Source organism: Drosophila melanogaster, chromosome 2R (assembly GCF_000001215.4).
Source record: "Drosophila melanogaster chromosome 2R".
NCBI lineage: Eukaryota > Metazoa > Arthropoda > Insecta > Diptera > Drosophilidae > Drosophila > Drosophila melanogaster.
Window position 1 is genome coordinate 9,642,883 of NT_033778.4, and position 19,878 is coordinate 9,662,760.

The following is a 19,878-nucleotide window of genomic DNA, read 5'->3' on the forward strand; positions in this document are numbered from 1 at the left end:
TCTGTATCTGAACCCGGAGCCCTGGCTTTCGTCAATTTGTTAAGCATTCACACGTTGCACTGATAATTTTATTTGATTTTTATTTGATGCTACAAATTAGATGTTGATAACGCTGCCATGCTCCACTTAAATTATAATTCTATTTGGGTCCTTTTTTTCGGGCTGCCAGCCACCCTTATCTTTTCCCTTTTACTCCCTTTTACTGGCAGCTTCAAATGATTATTTTATCGCTGTTGGCAAACATTTGTAAGCATTTTAATTACATTAGAAAGCGAACACTTGAAACTTTGTCAACCGGCAAGCGGCAAGCGCAAAAACTTACCGCAGAAAGCACAAAAATAAACGCCAAGAAATTACAGCGAGTCGAGTGGCAAGGACTAAAGACCAAGTGCAGCCGAAATGGAGCAAGACTGCTGCAGCGGAAAACTGTCGCCTTGGCCATAACGACAGCATGTTGCGAAGCCCCTCGCTCGCCCCGCACTTTTCCGCTGCCAAATGGAAAGATGAGAGCCCGGCCGCGGCAGCGGAAAATGGCGCCCTTTTTGCTACGTTGACGTTTGCCCACTCTATGTGCTCCCATCAATAGATACATACCTGCAATGAGACGGAAAGAGAGGAAATATTATTAATAAAGGCGTGCGACTACAAGTTTCAGGCAACTGCCGCCCCCTGGCCATTCGAGCAAGTTGGGACATTAACTTGGTTAATTGGCATTGCCCTAAAAGATATTGGTCAAGGAGAAGCCATGACCTAAGCGTTACGTAATTCGGTGAGAAATATTATAGAAAAAATCATGAAAGAATGAATTGACTTTTAGTTGTATCGATGTGCAGTTTGATTTGACAAGTTTCTTAGTAGTTTGATAAACAGCTCTCAAGATGCATCCTTATTTACAAGTGTATGGATTTATTTGGCTTTACTCCACTCCTTATGTCCATAAACTACAAGCTAACGAACATATATGCTTTTACATTTAATGAAGTTATGTATATAGTTTCATAAAATTTGTACAGTTCGTTTTGTTTGTATACACGAGATCGCAACAAAGTTAAATCGCAAAACATGAAAAATGTAGTTTGAAAACTTTTTGCCGGCGTTTTGTTTCTGGCAAACAACGCTTGGTCGGTCAGTGGCGTCCTTTTTGTCCGACGGCCCCTCCCCCTTTTCGATTTCCGCCCATGCTGATCAAACTGTGCGTGTTTCATCAGTCAGCACTTCTTGGCAGGGGTCTATTGTGTACATAGGCGTGCATGTGGAGGTGTGAGGAGGGGTCAACGGCGACACCGCGACAACAAACAAAATGCTCGCACATGAAAAACGCCCCCTTTGCTGCCAAAATGGTCAGACAACCACGCCCAGGGGCTGGTTGGGTTAACTGCTGTTATCCTGCTGCCACAGGACTCCTGGTCGACATGTTTGCGTGTCCAACTTTTTCCACACAGACCTACTGCGCATATTGATCCGGACAGGCTCAATCTGCGTCAATCTAATTCAATACGATTTCCGGGGAAACAGCAAAGAGCTCATTACATATGAATAATTACGATTCAATTGCCATAGCTAATGCATCAATATTAATGATATTACGAGGGGTAATAATTAATAACTTTTAGTTCAATTTGGTGGGTCATTAAGAACAAATGCCCGGGAAAAACAATGTATGGTTAAACTTAATGGCTGCAAGGTAACTTTGACAAAATGAGATTTAAGTACAAGTGATAATAGTTATTATAGATAAAGGATAGACTTGTGTCATCACAAATACCGAAAAACTCAATATCTTTGGACCTCAATCTTTTGTTTTATGCTTATTGTAAATGCAGATCAAGAGTAAATTGCGACAGTTTGTATCTTTTTGTGCGGAAGAAATCCCAGCCATTTATAAATTTATGCAGACTAAACACGATTCCCAGAGGATGACGCTCTCCCCGGGCAATTTCCCCAGCCAAATAGCCAAGTCGGGAGTCAAGTGCAATTATAATAACTAACTGCAGACGGTCGAGATCTAAAGCTCAATGAATGCGAATGCGAGTGCAGAGCCAGAAACAGAGATGCATATACAGATACAGATACAGATACAGATACAAAGATGGAGCTGCAGATGGAGATGTGCGACCGAAACTTGTGTGCAATTGTGTTGTCTTAATTGCTGGCTCGGACTGACATGGACTGCGACAAAAGCGGGCCAACAATCCGCAATCCAGATTCTAGACAAATGGAACAGGAAATAATGGGTGGCGAGAAATGGGAGCTGAACCGAATGGTACGAAACGAAAACTAAATCTAACGCTGCATCTGAAGTTGGGCAGGCGAACTGCCTGGCTTGCGAAAATAAAATTAATTTAAAAGTTTTAAACAAGTTTTCCATTATATGGCAGCACGTCGGGATCGGGATCCGGATCGGGTAAGGCAACTTTGCCTGCCGAGTAGTTAGAAACATTAAAAGTTATGCCTCGCCGTTGTTTCTCCTGCCGCTGTTCACATTTCTGATTTCTGAGTATGATTTTTCGGATTTCGTCGCCGTGCTTTTAGCGATTTCTCAACTGCCTTTGGCATTTTGGCCATTTAATTATGTTTATTGAATTTTAAATATCGCAAAAAGGGGGTTGCTTTTTAAAGTCATATGCTGCTTCCGCTTTTCTTTCGCTATGTGCGTAATAAATAAATAAATTATCAGGTGTATTACCGCTGCCCTCTAATTAAATTGCAGCCGTTATGGGCGGACTAATGGACGAAGAGCTCTCTACAACATTGTTGCGCAATAAACAAAACCAAAATATGTTGACATAAAAGCCCATTGAGAGTGACACAAAAAATGCAAACAGCAATAAGCCAATAGCAAATCCATTTACAAATACACGCCAACTAACTTAATGAATATTCGCTAATAAAACAAATTTATGACCAAAATAAAGTGAACAAAATGTGCGCTATCACGTGAGTATTTAAAAGTTATTGGTGGTCAATATGAATATAAATGACACTGGAGATTAAATAGTTTTGTGAAAAACAATCGAAGAACTGCGACATATTCATCTAATTACGGGTGAATCGTAATCGATTGATAAAACCATTTATAAATTCTGAAAAGGTTATACTTTCTTAGAAATCAAATGCAGCGATTCTGTCTATCGCTTACACGTTTTTAAATGATTTAACAGATTTTTGGAAACAAATAATGATTGATTGTGCACCGGGATTAAAAACACGTTCTAAAAGTTCCCTTCAAAAGCCCATAGTCTAACCCAAGCGAGAAAGGAGTGCTGGTAATATCCTTGAATCCATTTGTTCGAGGATTTGAGACTCGACATTATTGTTTTGTTTTACAACGATGGTGGTAACAATTTCGCCTCATCCGACAAGATTGTTAAGCCGCCAGCAGAATGCCGTCACTTAACTTCATTACGGCTGATGCCCAAGTCCATGAAAAGCCGGGCGTTTGGGGGTGGAAGATGGGGAGATGGGCAAATGGATGAAAAAGGAAAATGGGTAATGCTAGGAAAAGCGGGCGAGGAAAAGGCTAAGCATTATGGCGTGCGTCGTAATGCCAAAGTAGAAATGAGCGCACGTTAGCGCAAAACGTGCTAAAATTTAATGTTTCAGGTTCCGTTCGAATAATGTAAGCGAGCGCAAAATGAATGATAAACGAGCACACGTCAAATTCTTCGCCAACCCGAAGACGCCAGCGTTGGGTTAAGGGCAAGGACTAAGGACGCAGTATCCAGTGCCCAGAACCTCGAACCGAGAAGCCGTCTCAGCTGCCAGAGCAGCCGACACTGGTTATATAAATGGAGCATGAAAAAGCCAAAATAACAAAACGAAGAAGTGAGTTGCACGTTTACTGTGGGATGTGGCATCCCCCAGTTCCTTTTTGTTTATTTTTTTTCCTTCATTTTATCCCCTGTCTGTGGGCATTGTTTGCGTTCGGTAAACATTTGCAGCGTTTTTAGCCATCCGCCGTGTTTTTCTTGCTAAATTAGAATTATTGAAATTTCGTTTAAGCCATAGCTTCAGTTTGGATTGACATCAGAGTCAGCTGTTTTAATGGGGCTTACGCTTGTATAATAAATTGAAGCAAACGCTCCCTTGAACCATTAAATACTCATACGTATATACTCGTACATACATGTATACATTTAGCCAAAAAGGTGCGAAAAAGGCTTCCTCGACCAGCTGGCTGAAATAAGCCGAACGGAATGTACGGTGGCTTGATTATTCCCCACATATGCCAGTCTCGGCCAGGAATTTGAAAACGGAATCGCGCATAGGTTTGTCGTCCTTCTGGCAAGGATTTTTGACTCTTTTTCTGGTCCTGCATTGTTTGCTGCCTGCATATTTGACTGTTGACAGCTGTCTGGCTGAGGCTCATGACTCGGAGCGGGTTTCCCCCGGCCCTCAAAATGATGGTAAAAACTTTTTGGCATGTCTACGCTTTTTTCCACGAGCCAGCATCGCGACTTTTGCCTTTCGCACCGCATATGTTTGCATAAAATCCAACTGTGGTATCAGCAAAAGCGTCAAAACGAAAGATAAATTTCGCACACGCGCGGAAATCACTGAATAAGAAAGTTGCAATCAAAAATGGGATTTCATAAAGGATATACATATGGCGGCAAAAAAGATGCACAAATTCGAGAGTTTTTGAAAAGTTTGTTGATTAAACACAAATATTAATTAAGTGTTTGGTAAAAGTACAAATTACTCTTGCACTACGAACATACGAAGTTTCAATAACCCTTTAAATCACGCAACTTTAAGTATTAATTACCAAATATAATTGAAGCCATATTCGTACTCCCGTGACATCGACAAATTAATTGATATAAAGCATTGGCAGATGCCGTCCGATAAATCAACATTGTTAATAGCCAATTTTAATAGTTTTGGAACGTCATAAATATAACTCGAACAATTTTCGTTATGTATCGTATTAATGTATGTACTTGCAACTATGCCGAAATGATTTATAACGTCGGTGGCCGATAGTCTCTATAATAAAGTTCATCATTCACGTATTCGTATGTATATGCGAATGTAATCGATCAATTAAGGCTGGTGTTTCATTTCATTAAGCCCAGCACTGCCGCAGTGCTATATAACAATTAAGCCACCACCAGCAGCCAATCAACGGTTAACTCTTGTTTTAACCAAACCGAACCGAACCCAATCCAGCCAAACCGAACCCAACCCAATCCAACCCAATCCAAACCCAACCAAACCGAGCCGAACTGAATCGTCAGGTTGGCCAGACATCGGTCATCCCATCAGCAGGCCCATGGCAATGAAGACAAAACATTGCTGCTATCATCTCTGCCCAGTCGGCAGACTGACCGCCCCCTGCGCCGCCCCCTGCGCCGCCCCATTCAGGTCCCCATTCCTCGGGGGGGATAATTTTTCATTTTCATCCCGACACCTTTTTCAATTTCAGCAATACAAATGTTTGAATTTGTGCCGCTTCACTGACTTGACTGGCGACCCAAAAGTCTGGCTCTGGGATCAAACCTCCTGCTCATCCTCCACTCCGTTCTCCTGTTTCCAGCTTCTCCCTCCGGGCTGAATGCAATAAAATTTCAATATGCAGCTGGTAAAAGTCATTTGGGCATCGGACCAGGTGGGTCAGGGTTCAGATTTGTGTTGCACTCAGCAAAGTGGTAACATTGAAACGTATTTTAGAATTATGAACAATTTTTTAGCCCTACGAGTTCTTTAAATACCTTTTAAAAATCTAATAATATTTAAAGATAATGTTATCTTGCTCTGGCAATTGAGTTCTTTAATCAAGTATAGATTTAAAAGTTTTTCTCCAAGTGCGCACCTGTTTTTTGGAACTCATTTGGTGTTGGTCGAGAGTGTGACATCCAACGAAAGTGCAAAGTGGAGATGGAGAGGGTGCAGAGTGAGGCGGACTCGAGTCGAGTGCAGCCTGGAGCGTTGGATCAGCAATCAATATGGAGCAGCCACTTGTTTGGCTTTCTTAGCCCGGCCAAGACTTGAGGCAAAGTAGCTTCGCCTCGACCAGCTTTCTGGGTCCGGAGGTACAGCGCCCTCAAGTGACCCCGTCCCCCGAGTGCGGGGTCACTCTTTCCATATCTCGTTTGTGTTTTTTGAGACTAGACTGGCTTTCCTATTTTTTTCTTTCGGAGGAGAGCGAAAGAAAGAAAAGCAATATTGCAGTATTTGGCTCAAGTTGCCGCTTCCTCTTGCTATTTATAACTTTTCCCTTGCGCGTTCAGAAATATCAATTGAACACGTTTTCACACACACAATACAGGACGAATTCCGCCTCAAGTTGTCGAGCTAAGAGTGCACTTGAGTTGAAAGTACAGCAGATACAGGAGATACGGGGACTGAAACGCCGTTGACAGCGGAAGTTTTTTGTTTCTCCGATTTTTTCCAACTCAGCTCCTGGTTGTCCCCCATTTCGTATTTAGTTACAACGCCCGGTCATGCCTTTGTTACCAGTTTGCTTAATTGCAACGTTTTGTAACATAATTGCGGCACTGCTGTATCCGCCAGATACGTTCGGTTCTCGCTCCTGCAGTTGCTGCTTCTGCTGCTGCTGCAGCAGCATCCTTTTGTCCGCCTCAAGTGGCATTTTAACCATCCTTTCTCCGGCGATTGCAGATTGCGCACATTTTCAGTTCGGTTCGAAATTCGAATCCCAACAATGGCCCATTGATTGGCCGGCGAACACGTACGACAGGTTCATTAAAAACGCGCTGCCTGCAAGTAGGCAGTGCGAAACACTTTCGAGGCTTACAAATCATAATTAGCGCTGCGGACCCTGCATAATTAACGCTATCAGCGAGCAAACACATTATAATGTACGATTATTATCAATGGGGGCGATGGGGGCGGGCTTTGGTTTTTTGAGCCACTTCCCCCACTGTTTCACTTCCTCACTTTCCCATTTCCCCAACCGCGCGCGGTGGCAAAAGCCCACTTAGTATGCCAGACAGGCAGACGCAGTCTCCGGCCTAAGGCAGCTGCCAATAAAAATACAGCCCATACACACACCACCCCCACATCCTTGGGCTCTCAGCGAGGAGCGCGATGTGCTCGCTCGCTTGTTTGCCGTTTTTTGGTTAGGTTGGCATATGCAAATGACTTTGGCGCCTGGTGCGTCATTATGCGTGTCTGCCGCCTCCGCCCACTCTGCTCCGAGCACTGTATCCTTCAGCCACTGATGGTGCACTGCACAAAAAGTAGCTTAACTTAATTACAGTCACTGCACCACCCGGTGCTCTTTGGACTTGAAAACAGCACATTCCGTAAAGCCTGTTTGTTAAATCATGTTTTCTTTACATCGAATAGATGTAGTATAATTAAGAATTTATGAATTTCTATTATAATCTAACTTTGTTCTTTCGAGTAAGCCACAATGAATAGAAAGTATCGAAAACATTGATTTTCTCTCACTGCATGTAACTGTGGCCAAATGAAGGTAATGGCGTCAAATTCAAATCGCGTCTCATATGTTTTACTTTTGTGCGCTAATTTTATGATCATTTTGGCATGGCAACCGGGGCAGGACGTGTGACTCTGTCAACCCAGGAACATCTTCCTTCCCCAAACGAACCCCAACCATTTAGCATGTCACGTGTAATTTGCAGCGACCTTTTCCACCCACGCACCCGGCACCACCCACACCCAGGGACCTCCCACCACCCTCAATGCCAATGTGCTAACGACCAATTTGGGCCCTAAAATATCTTGCCCCGAGCCATTGTTGTTTTTTACGCTGGCGTATCACTGTATTGTGAATATTAAATTAAATGTATTTTAAAGTGAGTTCAGGTTTCTCGTTCTGAATAAAAATCCCGTGTACTTGATGAAGGAATTCCGCGTGCTGGTCATTTTAATTTGTATACACTTGATATTCTTGCCGCAACGCCAGGAATTTTGTTCATTATTCAAAAGCAGAAACAAAAACCCATAATGATCGATCACAGATACCGCGAAAATCATAAGCGCAATTGCAAAACCATCCAAGTTGAATAAACTAACTGCATTGTTGGTTGGTAAAGTGGTTGCCATTTTTCGCATCCAATCAATTTCGGGCTGCCAATGAAGCTATAATGCAAATCTCCTGGGCAGCTGGCCAAGTTCATTGTGCAAAATCTACTTTGTTGCATAACATTGGAGCCTGGTGGAGTTGGCTCTTCATTAGTTATGTAAAATTAAGTGTGTTTGGGAAAAAATTAACTATTGAGTTCGCATATGGTTTTGCTTTAAATAGCGCGACAGTTTCTCGAAACAAAAGCCAGGCACTCGAGGTCCTGGAACTTAGACAGGGCCGAAAACACTCGACAAAAACGCTACAATTGCTGACTAAAAGATGAAATTCTACATTTTTAATGCGCCTCACCTGACACGCCAGTCGCCTGTGTCAAGTCGGGCCAGCCACTTCAGCAGGACGACACATATAAGGACGAGTGTGTGTATATATATGTAAAATATGTATATGCATGCGCAAAACAATGCAGAAAGGATTCCGTTGATGAGGTGGGTTTTCCGAGGTGGGAAAGGGATATGGGAAGGAGATGGAGAAGGACTCTGCGCGGCTTGTTAATTTCAAGTGGCATGTTAACTTTCTGACATTAAGTTGGCATTTCATGTCAACTATGCAGCCGTTGTTGAGTGCCACCCGGAATCCCCAAATCCCCGACTCCTGCGTCATATCCTTGCCACTCAACCTATCTCTTTGGCCGTGTGTGTTACATGCGGAAAACGGTGTTTAGCAAAATGCCATCATTATGTTAATTATAAATGCAACCGACTACGGCTTGGCCCAAAAGAAGGGGTGTGGCCGGTGGGCGGGACAAAGAGCCAGTGCATGCGCCTCTGCGGCAGTTACACTTCCGTTTCCGGCGCCAAAGCGGAAGTGCTAAAACGTTGCGTTTTTGCCAACTCCGCCCTTTCCTTAATAGCCAGGCATTATCTTTTATTCTGCAGATGTGTGCAATTATCGGGTAGTGATATGAGCTCTTTGGCTGCCAGTGAACTACTTATGTATGTGAATGGGGTGTATTGGTGTACTGCAAGATACAAGTTCTACGGTCTTTCCCTCGATTTGCGTATGAGCCTCGCATTGAAGTTCGGCCACATGACGTGACACTTTCAGTTGATCTCAATTAAGTCCGCGCATAAACAACCTCGATGACTCGCATCGCTCCCTCTGCTCTAACAGTCTACCTCTCCCTGTCGCTCTAGATTTTCTCGTGGTCGTGATGCAAATTGTATTTGATTGTTGTCAGCGAGAAAATATTCAATTTGTTTTCGGTCTTGCTTCTATTTTTATATCGACCTATTACAACATGGCATTTTTAATTTAAGCTTGAACGAAACAATGCAAAACAATAGGGAAATCGCATATTCCGCATGTTTTTTTTCCCAGTGCATGCCAAGCAGAGTATTTAGATCAGATTGCAAGATTCCAATGAATCTATGATAAGGTCTTTTCCAAATTTATGTTACTTTTTCCTGATCAACAAACAACAGCGCAGAAATCACTAAATCAAAATAGTTAAAAAATGAGCAGGAACATAAATTCTTTCCGTTTGATTTATCCAACTTAACCAAAACAAATTCAGTTGATAAATGAGCTAATTATGTTGTCATTGCCCCGGCGAGAAAAAGATGACTATTGCGATGGGTGGAAAATGCTCACCACTTCGCCGAACGCAAATTTACTGAAAACAAGGGAAACTTTTGTGGCCCAGCGGGAAACGAAGACGCTGCAAATTATGTATACTTTCATCATCCGATGAGAAACCTAAGTTGGCGTCCATAAGCCCCCATCCTGGCCCGAACTCATCATCCAGTACGATTTCATTCCACTAGAAGCAGCTGCTTAACCGCACTAACTTTTTGGCATATCTCTCATAATCTGTGTCTGTCAACGCCTCGGACTCCACTTCCTCCACTTCCACTGCCCCCCGTGCTGCCGCCATTGCCCTTCGTGGCACCCATTATCCTTCTCGGACTATCCAAGCGAAATCTCATTAAAAACGTCCTTGCAGCCATGGGCATAAATCTGAAAATTAAAGCTCACAAATCGGCGGGAATTCAAGGAGAAAAGCGAATCTCGATTCGTGTCGAGAAAAACTTCACCCCAGGGGCAGTTGTGCGGCTATAAGGTGGCGATTCCTTGAATTTATGGCCCTCCGCCATGTCCAGGATCCAGGCACTGTTCTCTCACCCGGTGCCGGCATAAAAACCCATTTAAAAAGCAATTATTTTGCGTTGATTCAATATGGCGGTGTTTGATGGATGCCAGGCGAGCAGCATCATCAGTGGCAGAATGGCAGCCCCGGATTCCGCGGCATCCAGCTGGGTGGTCAGGTAAAAATTGCCAACTGGCCGCCACTCATTTTTCTGCGGTTGCCCAGAGACTTTTACATTCAGGAAAATGTGTTGCAAAATCAGGAGCATACCGCACACAGATCTAAAGTGACGCATTAAATAAAGCTTGTACCATCTTAACTCGCTTGTAAATAACTTGCTTTATAAGTTATGAACAAAATTTTTGCCTTGAGTTATAAGCTATTGAATGCAACAAATTAAATGTTGAAAATAGTCAGTACGTACATAAAATACGAACTCAGCGTCCTTTTACTAAAGGAAATGTATTTCACCACGTTTTTTGGACATGAGTTTTGAAATTTTATGGCTGCCGTTCGGAGCGCACCCACTGTACTATAGTTGCCACTGCAGTTGGCTCAGCTCAGTTTTCCTCTTTATGACGGGGCCAGCTGCAGGATGCTTCGAGTCCTGCCACTGGAGCCCCCTGCAGTCTCAGCAGAAATCTGCATCTGTCTGTGTCAGAGTCGCTGTCCTGGGGAGTAAGTGCTGGTAAGGGAGTGGGTATGGGTGTGCTCTATCAACACTTTGCGCCTTAGTGCATGCAATGCATAAAACAGTGTGTCCTAGCTGCGTGTCCTGGCTCAGCTATTGGGCCCTGAATCTTTGGTGGTCTTGTAACTGGAGTCCAGAGTCCGGAGCCCCGAGTATGGAGTTCGTGCCTATCTGGAAATTGTGCTGACAGGCAACAGGCAACATGTTGGCCAGCCGCCAACTCGGTCAACAGTTCGATGACGTATGCAGACTGCAGCCGAAAGTGTCCTGCAGTGCGCCCTGTCCGCATCCTGCTGCTCGGCCAAGGAAAAACTACGTGCGCAACATAAAAATAGAAATAACCGAGAAAAATTGTCGCATATGAGCGGGCAGGAATTTTTGACCGCACATCAGAATTTAAATTAAACAGCATGCCGGATTAAAGGTTTAACTGCTAAATAAATGAAAATATTTGGACAGTTTGTTGAGAATTTTCATAAGCTGGGCCTTGTCATTCAACTAATTGGGGCTTAGTTATTAATTGGCAACAGTCAAAGTTAATAATTTAATTACACAAAGCCTTTAATGCGCTAAACGTCTTTAGATAATTGTTACATCGTTGCCATTTTCTTTTACAATTAACGCCACATTAATCGGGCGGTCCCTTCATAAAACCAGAATCCCCCTAACTTTTCCTTGCTATATATATCATTCTGGCAATTTGTGTTTTCCCCAACTTGTTCACTGTCGATAACAATGGATCATCTCGAACCTGAAGCCATAATCTTTACAGCACTTCCCCTGCCCCATAATCCTTCATTAGGAGCCTGTACTTTACACTCCAGTTCACACAGCATCCTTCCAACCCATTTGTAGGCCGAACATATTTCAATTTCCTTCGGCTACTGCCTCCTGCCGCATCCTGCCAATTTATTGGACCTTCATTGTTTTCCTACCGCCTGCGACAAACCCAAAATGTCTGAAAACATTTAGGCCGCATTTCATTTCATTACGTTTTTATCTTTTTTCGGCTCTAATTTCATTTTGTGCATATTTTGGTCCTGGTTCTGGTGCCTATCCTTCCTTTTTGGCTCGGCCCGTGCAGGGGCTTAATTAATTCCCCCAAAAATATTTATAACTTTGGGCCCAATACGGCTGCTGTTGCTGCTGCTGACTACTGAAACATATTTTAATTTATATTTCTTGGAGTGTGTGCGGCTTGTCAATGGCTGGGAATCTAAGAAATTTATGCATGACTGCAACAGGGTCAAGTTGCAAAGCCCTTAGCCTTTAATGCCATCCAGCTGCCGGGAAAGCCGGGAAAGCTGAGAAAACAAAACTGACTCGTACTGAAGCTGAAACTGAAAGAACTTTTAGTCCTATTCCAGGGGTTGCGGATGGATCCAACTCCCCAGATAAGCAGATTTATGAGCTAAACACCGAAACTCAAATAACTGGAGACACAATTCGGTTTTTCGGTTTTCGTATTGGATCCGGGTTCTCCAGCATCGAGTATTGGGGGTCATGGAAGAGCGCCCGGAAGCGTGAAAGCCAGATAAAACACACACACACACCCAGAAATATGCGAGCGGAAGATTTATGAGCGGACAGGACAGGACAGCACAGAGCAGGACAGGACACATAAGGATGTGAGTGGCGTGGCCCGATGATGGGCAGCCGAATGTCACAGGAAGTGCGAAGCGGGCAACTATTGACATGTCCTTTCCCCCGGAACAAAAAAAAAAAAAAAAAAAAGAAAAACCGAACCGCCCTTCCATGTCCACCACAGTATACTGGGTAACGCCAGACGTGCGTATAACTTTACAGTTGTGGTCAGGATCGGAGGACGGGGTTGAGGAGCCAAAGGAGCTGCACAGACATTCTCATACCCAGGTAGGAAGGTAGGTAGGTGTCAATTTCGTTTTCATTAAGTTGCTTCTGCTTGACTTGCTCCTGACCAGGGGTTCTCTTAATTTGCGTCACTTTGCTTGGACGGCGGGTCTCAAATTTCAAAAAAAAAAAAAAAAGAAAAAAACAGCGAGAAATCAGCCAGCAACTAAAAATGAGGGAACAACTGCAAAACGGCTGCTCTTTTGTAAAAGAAGAAGCGGGAGCAAAATCAGCAGAAGCCCTACTTACGTTTCGTCTTCATTTTGCATTAATTAATACTTATTACAAAAAAATATATATAGGTATACATAGTAGAGCCAGAAAAGGTAAAAGGGAGCAAAAGGGCAGCGAGATTCCTTGGTCTTCATTTTTGGGTTTTGGGTCCGATGCCCGAGTTTTGGGGCTTTGGGGCTAGGTAAAATTTTAATCACTTCCTTTGGCGGCTACATTTTGGTTTCAGTTTGTTGCTGTTGCTTAAGTTGGTTGAGTCCCTCGTTTTTTTTTTTTAGGGTTCCTGGGGCTGGGAGGTGGTAATTTGAGTCTGTTAACATTTTTCTGGCCAGGATGGGAATTTTCTTTGTGGCTGCGCCTAACCTAGCTACGGACTTAATTAAAACTAATTCCATTTAAATATAATATGGAACATTTTGCGCCAGCGACAAACGATTTTCACTTCCTTTCTGTTTAATTGAATTTTTAGGCAGTCTTTGTCTTTCAAGCAAATCTACAAAAGATTTCAAGTCTCGGGGCGAATGGCCAAAAGGCAGGGGAGGGTTGACTTTTTGGCTTAAAATCTTTTGGTTTTGTTTGTGGCGAGTTGCCATAAACAAAGCCAGAGGTTTAAAAAGAGCGGGGGACTTGAAAGCAAAGTTTGCTAGCTAATTTGGCATATTCCTAGGATTCTGTATATTTCGTGAGTGATTTACATATATTATCAGCCTTTTTATTATAATGCATTGGCATTAATAGCTCTCATTTGAATGATAAGCTAGAAACTTGCGTCAATTTTAAATATTTCAAATTATTGCATATATATCGCAACTTTTTATTAATTGCAAAGATAAAATCAAAAATAAAATGAACAATGCCCGAAACTTTTTTTTTTAATTTTCCATTAATTAGATATTTGGAATAGATAAAAAGCGGTACTTAAAAATTCCTCATTAATAGAGTCATTTTAATTAAATTCTCTTACCTTTTGCCAATCGCTTTGACACAACAACAAGCATATATTTGTATTAAGTATCAAGAGCGTATTATGAATGCAAATCATCGATATGGAATAATTACTTTATAAAAAAGCCAAATAAATAGTATTAATTTCACCAAACAAGCCAATGTATCAGTGAAAAAATCAATCGAGCCAAATTTAAAACCCCAAACAGAACGGCAAACAAAAAATGACAATCGTTAGAATTGGGAATTCAAAAAAAAAAAAGAGACAGTAATCAACTAGAAAATGTTTGACAATTGATGGTTGATTGCAGACAGACAAAGTGGGGACAAAACAAAAATCAGCAAACCCATTTGCATTTTAGTGCCATATATATAGGCATATATATCCCCTAATTGGCAGGCTGACAGCGGCAGAATCGAAATCGGTGGTGGCGATGAGAAATTGTGGCGTATAATTTCAAATTGATTGCTGGCATATGCCAACGGGGCTAATGGCCGTAGCCGGAAAAGCGGGTGAAAATTGTGTAATTTATGAAGAGATTCTCACGGCACTCAATTAACAGGGAGACCGGGAATCACTGCGAATAGGAGATCCAGAGGGTATCGAGGCTAATTTCGACCAGAATATATGGCCCGCCCGATGGTCGAGGTTGCAATCTAATATTAATGCCTTGTGGCCGCCTGCATTTATTGGCGCATAAATCACTGGCATAGGGCAAAATCACAGCACTCGAAGGAGTTTTGCTTGGTTGGCTGCTTGGTTAGTTGGTTGGTTGGGGGCTAAAGTCGTCTTAGCCAAAGGCACTTACCCATCAAGAAGGCTCCGCTTTGTCGTGCACTCATTAGGAGGCGCACATCCTTTTCTGCTGGCTGCACTCGGTGGTCCTGTTCTTTTCTTTTAGCATTTCCCATTTTTTTTTTTCGTGACTCTTTCATGTCAATTAATGCGACGCACTCTTCAAATATTAGCAGACATTATGTGCCCGCACTAAGCCCTCGGCTGGCGGGGCTCTTAAAGCGTTTCCGGCGCAGGAACCAGGAACAAGGACCCGGGATCTGTTTGCACAATGAGCACACAAATGACTTGCAGCACTTCAGCCTGGCTTTTTGTTCTTTAATCGGGGGCATTATTATGATGCCTCCACCTCGGCGAAGATGAGGAGGACGACGAGAACGAGTCAGTCCTTGCGGGGATTACGTGTTGACGTTGAATGCGCCGCTGATTCACGATTCGTGTCTAGAGTGGCTCACTTCCTCTGCCATCTCCATCTCCATCACCAATTCCACTACCACCTTCACCTCTACATCCATTTCCATTTCCATGCCGAGATGATCTTGGTGGTCTGACTGGAGGGCTCCATTTCCGGCTGAGGCTTTCCATTCCATTCTCCAGAAGGCTTGTCCTTCCCTGGGAGCACCACTCACACTGACCACTTGGCAGTAACTGAGCTCCGTGCCAAGTGTGCCGCCGTATTTCAACGAAAAGTGTCACCAAGCTCGGCTCGATCTCGGAGCTTTTTCGCAGAGCTTTCGCGCGAGTATAAGAGATTGCTGCGCAGGCGCATCCTTAAATGCCGCTCGGCTTTTTAATGAGTTCGGCTGGCGTAGTCGGGCTCGTTTTGGCTCGGCTCGGTCCGGATGGTTCGTATTTGGCTCACCTCGACTCACATGTGAAAATTAAAAGCGCTTAACCACAATTAACAATTGGCCTCCCTCACATTCTTTTCCGGGCCTAACAAACAAACAAATTCCGCTGGACCAAACATTAATCAAGACGGTTGTGACACTAAAGCGTCCATCTATTAATCAACTAGGGCTCAGAAAACATCAAAAAAAAAAAAACCAAAAGAGAAAAGTAGTAAACCATGCCGCACCGCCTGCATTAACTGATTGTTGTTGGTCTGGCCACGAAACTTGTCAGTTTGAATAAAAGTTTGGACACCGGCCAGTTGGTGTATCGAACGAATCAAATCAAAGTTTGATTTGACAGCCAGACAAACAGACGAACCGAAAAGGATGCCCGGAATTGATGTTGTTCTTTCCGATTCGCCCAAAACTTCAGTTTGGCTTGGAGTGGAAACTTTGCGGCCAGAAGGCCAGTGCAGCGTAACCCGGTGTCCAGGAATTCATTTGTCCCGATTCCGAGCAATGCCCCCCATCCACTTTTACCCCAAAGCCAATATCAATTTATCAATTAATGCGGCTAATGAGAGGGCGAACTGTGACTCGTTGCTGTGTCACTTAATGCAAGACTCCCCCAAACACACGTACATACATACATATGTTTGTATGTACTGCAAAATTAATTAGGATTCGCTCGTCATCAACTCTGGCACATAGCGCCATAAATATATGTGTGGGCACAAAGTATATAGATTGTCTGCCTGGCGACTTGGCGACCATATAAACGTAACGAGATTCCACCGCACGGCAAATTGTTGTTGGGCTTTAATTGACAATCAAAGCCAGTAATCAAATTTGCCTCCTGACATTTTTCATTAGAATTATTATGTAGTTACAGCGAGTATAACCCACTTGCGATTGCAGTGTCCCCCGTTTCGTCCCTTCCTCCGGAGGACTGTATCAACAGCATTATATCGCGGCCACATCAAAGGCGTAAAATTGCGAGGACAAGAAGAGACCTTTAATCAAAAGTTCCTTGGGTTTATACGTGGTGCAGGCTACACGGGTATGTCGCAGAGCAGAGGACGGAAAATTATAGGAAAAACAGGACTAAGGAGAGTCCCTGCTTTCTTGAGTACATTTTCCACTTCATAAGTAACATTGGATAGCGATGATTACCACAAAGATTCCTATATGTTTCTGTAGGATTCTATCGGTCTATAGTCCCGGAGTATGTATGTTGCTGTATTAAGACTGCACCAGTAGATATTTATGAAAATCTTCTTATTTCATCCTAGAAAAACCCTGTCTATTGTACATATTTCCCTTTTCTGATTAACTCGATGCGGAAAGCCTCAAATCCCATGTTTACTGCAAATCATGCCACAATCAAAGGGAGAGCGGCTCTAGTAGGGAAAAATGCCAGAAAATTAGAGAGCTCATTTTTTTTGCATTTTCAGTTCGATTTGATTCTGGCGCTTGTCATTTAATATCCGCAATTAAAGTGGTCATCAATCAAGGCGAAACCTAAATGAATTAAAAGTAAACGAAAGAACAAAGCAAAGGATGAATGCACGGGGCACAACAGTAAACAGAAGAACCAAAAGGAACAGGGATAAGCGGGATGGCGCAAATGAACGGGAAACGAAAGGAAAGAAGCGACTGAAAAGGAAACCGAAAAGCGGCGGCAACAACCGAAGGATGAAACCCAACACAAACAGCGGTCGCTTACGCACACAGTCACACCAACGATGACCGTTATCGTTGTCCAGTCCTGCACTGAGAAAAGTTTTATCCATCGTGCATTTTTTATTTGTAATTATGTGAAATAATATTAGCGAAAATTGAATTCAAATTTAAATATTAAGACCTTTTTAATGCGTGTAAAGTTATCAACTTCTAATTAACATGCAGTTTTTAACGTTCCTATACTCCAGTTCTTTTTAAAGCAGGAAATAGTTCAGAACTTTTCTTAGTGTACCCTTATTCCTGCCCTGCGAGTGTCTCCGCTCATCCAGGACAGCGATAAACAAGTGCTATACAAACAAAGACGGCGCTGTACGCTGAACCATTGATGATTGAACAGGACATTAATCTAACAAAATGCAGACAGCCTGCAGGAGCGGTGGAGGGGTGGAGCCTTGGTTCCGGGGGCGAGTAAATCAACTGACCAACTGTGAAAGTGTCAAATTTCAAGCCACACATTGTTGGCTCCGCCACAGTACCCGCTCCTGTGCTGTCCGAGCCCCGTATCCTGACCATCCGCATCCTTGTGATTCCCGCTGCTCCTGGCCACGGAGGCAAACATAATTACGCGGATGCCAATGCTATACAGACGTGTATAATAATACAGCAGGATCATATGTATGGGCACAAACATCTATATAAATAGTGAGCTTGGGTTCCTCGTCAGCATTTGCGTCATGGTCCAAGGTGAATTCTTGGCAATATAGTGCGTCATTGCTAATTTATCTCAATTTTCGGATGCATTTTAAATGGAACACCTCGGGGAGCTCAATTTTCAGGTAGCTATTAATTTGTACTGAATATTTAAGGACATTTCTTGGAGTGCTATTGTTTTGATTTAGATTCAAGTTTTTACTAAATACCAATCATAGATACAGAGTGCATTAAACAACAACCTGTTCTTTAATCTAATCTAGTCGTATAGGATCCAGTTCTGATATCACTGCTTATCATACATTCACGCTAACCTTTAGTTTTGATAATTTGTTGGCTTCATCATCTGTGTATCGATATGCTAATTTTCATAGTGCCGCCCTGTTATTTGGAAATGTATCTCGCTAATATCATATGAGCAGAGTGGCGCAGTGGAAGCGTGCTGGGCCCATAACTCAGAGGTCCGAGGATCGAAACCTTGCTCTGCTATAGTGGAAACATTTTTTTAATTTCGGTTTTTTTTTTTTTTTTATATGCATAAATAGCATAATAATAAATACCTACTGTAAATCCGCATTGCAATGTAAATATGTGCGCGATAGTTTCGCTCAATATACTGACTGCTACTAATGAAGTTTTGTTGGGCAACTTTCGGTGTCAAATCACAAAAGTGACAAAATGCAATCGCTTTCGTGGCTTCAATTGCTGCGTCATCTCGTTTTGATGGTTTTGACGCAACAGAGGAACAAAGGCAGCCGAAAATCGTCAGCTGAAGCTGCTCATTTGCTGTCCATGGAAAATTAGACGTTAAATTAGCACACAAAACTGATGCAGCAACGGCTTCTGGGTGCTTTTGGGTGGCAGGATGGCTAAGCGACATCCTGCGAGTGTTAAGTTGCCCAAAAAGGACGATCTGCAACGGCGGGTGTGTTTGTGCTGCTCCTGATGTTTCTGCGGCGCAGTGACTGATGTGGCACAAAAACCGAATGCCCAGCCTGACTGACTAGTAGCCAACGGAAAAACACAGACCCAGCCCATTACACTAAGAAAAATGAATCGCACGCTTCTTACAGCTGCAATGACACATATCTTTGCGTGCAGAAATGAAAAACATAAAGTTCAAAAACAATGTAAATATTATATATATTTAATGAATCGTAATTTGACCTCTTCGTTCATAAGAATAATTGGATGTTTGATTTCTTTTTTCTCCAAGTTACCAATTTTAGCTGAAGAGGGCAGCGAAACATTTGGACATGCTAACATATTTTTTGTATGTGCAAAAACCAGTCTTTGGCCCCCGAATTGACACGTACAAAGAAGCGGACCGCTCGTCCATCCGCTCCTCCCTCTCCCCCCACCAATTCCCCCCTTACCCACCACCAGCCAGCTGCTGTTGTTGCGGCTGTGTCAGCGGGCGGTTGGCAAATGGGTTTTCAATGGGTTCCGTCCCTCGGAAGCCCAATCCTAACAGTCGAGGATTCGATGGCTCGAATTCGGTTCGCCCGCAGCTCGAACAGGAAGCGAGGGACTTATAGGCATTTGTTCGGTGGCAATTCTGCAGCCCACTTGGTTATTAAATTTTGAAATGCTACACCTTTTGCGGTATCGGATTGCCGACTCAAGGAGTAATCGCTAAGACAAAGGATATACTGCACGTATAAACATATCTGTGTGTGTGTGTGTCTGTGTGCTGAACGGAAGGAAACCCTAAGCTATATGCTATCAAAGTTCATGCAAAATTCAAAGGCCCAAGCCAGCATAAGAAAATATGCCACATCATAAATTTGGCATATATCACGAGGTATGTGGGAGTGTATGTGGCGTGTGTGTGTGGTGTGTGTGTGGTGTGTGTGTGGTGTGTGCGAGTGCAATCCTTTCACAGACACTGCCCGCACACAGACAGATGTTGACACAGTTTCCTTGAGCTCCGTCTGAGCTCAGCACAAAATG

At 43.1% G+C, this 19,878-nt stretch overlaps 1 protein-coding gene and 1 non-coding gene across 4 annotated transcripts in view; one reads left to right on the top strand and one right to left on the bottom strand.

Moving 5' to 3' along the window:
• Window positions 1–19,878, bottom strand: part of Mmp2 (Matrix metalloproteinase 2) — a 72,720-nt gene that overhangs the window by 31,744 nt on the left and 21,098 nt on the right. The window contains exons 1-2 of one of the 3 annotated variants that reach the window (NM_136667.3): window positions 14,712–15,348; window positions 323–594 (exon numbers count right to left, since the gene is read on the bottom strand). The exons of 1 other annotated variant lie outside the window; for it this stretch is intronic. In NM_136667.3, the coding sequence (NP_610511.3) occupies window positions 323–453 (131 nt within the window). In that variant the 5' untranslated portion in view covers window positions 454–594; window positions 14,712–15,348. Of the gene's footprint in view, window positions 1–322; window positions 595–14,711; window positions 15,349–19,878 lie in introns of those variants that run through there. One more of the 3 variants, NM_001273901.1, reaches the window with a different exon arrangement.
• On the top strand, window positions 18,343–18,414 carry tRNA:iMet-CAT-2-1 (transfer RNA:initiator Methionine-CAT 2-1). The gene has a single exon. It is a non-coding gene; the product is annotated as a tRNA-Met (tRNA).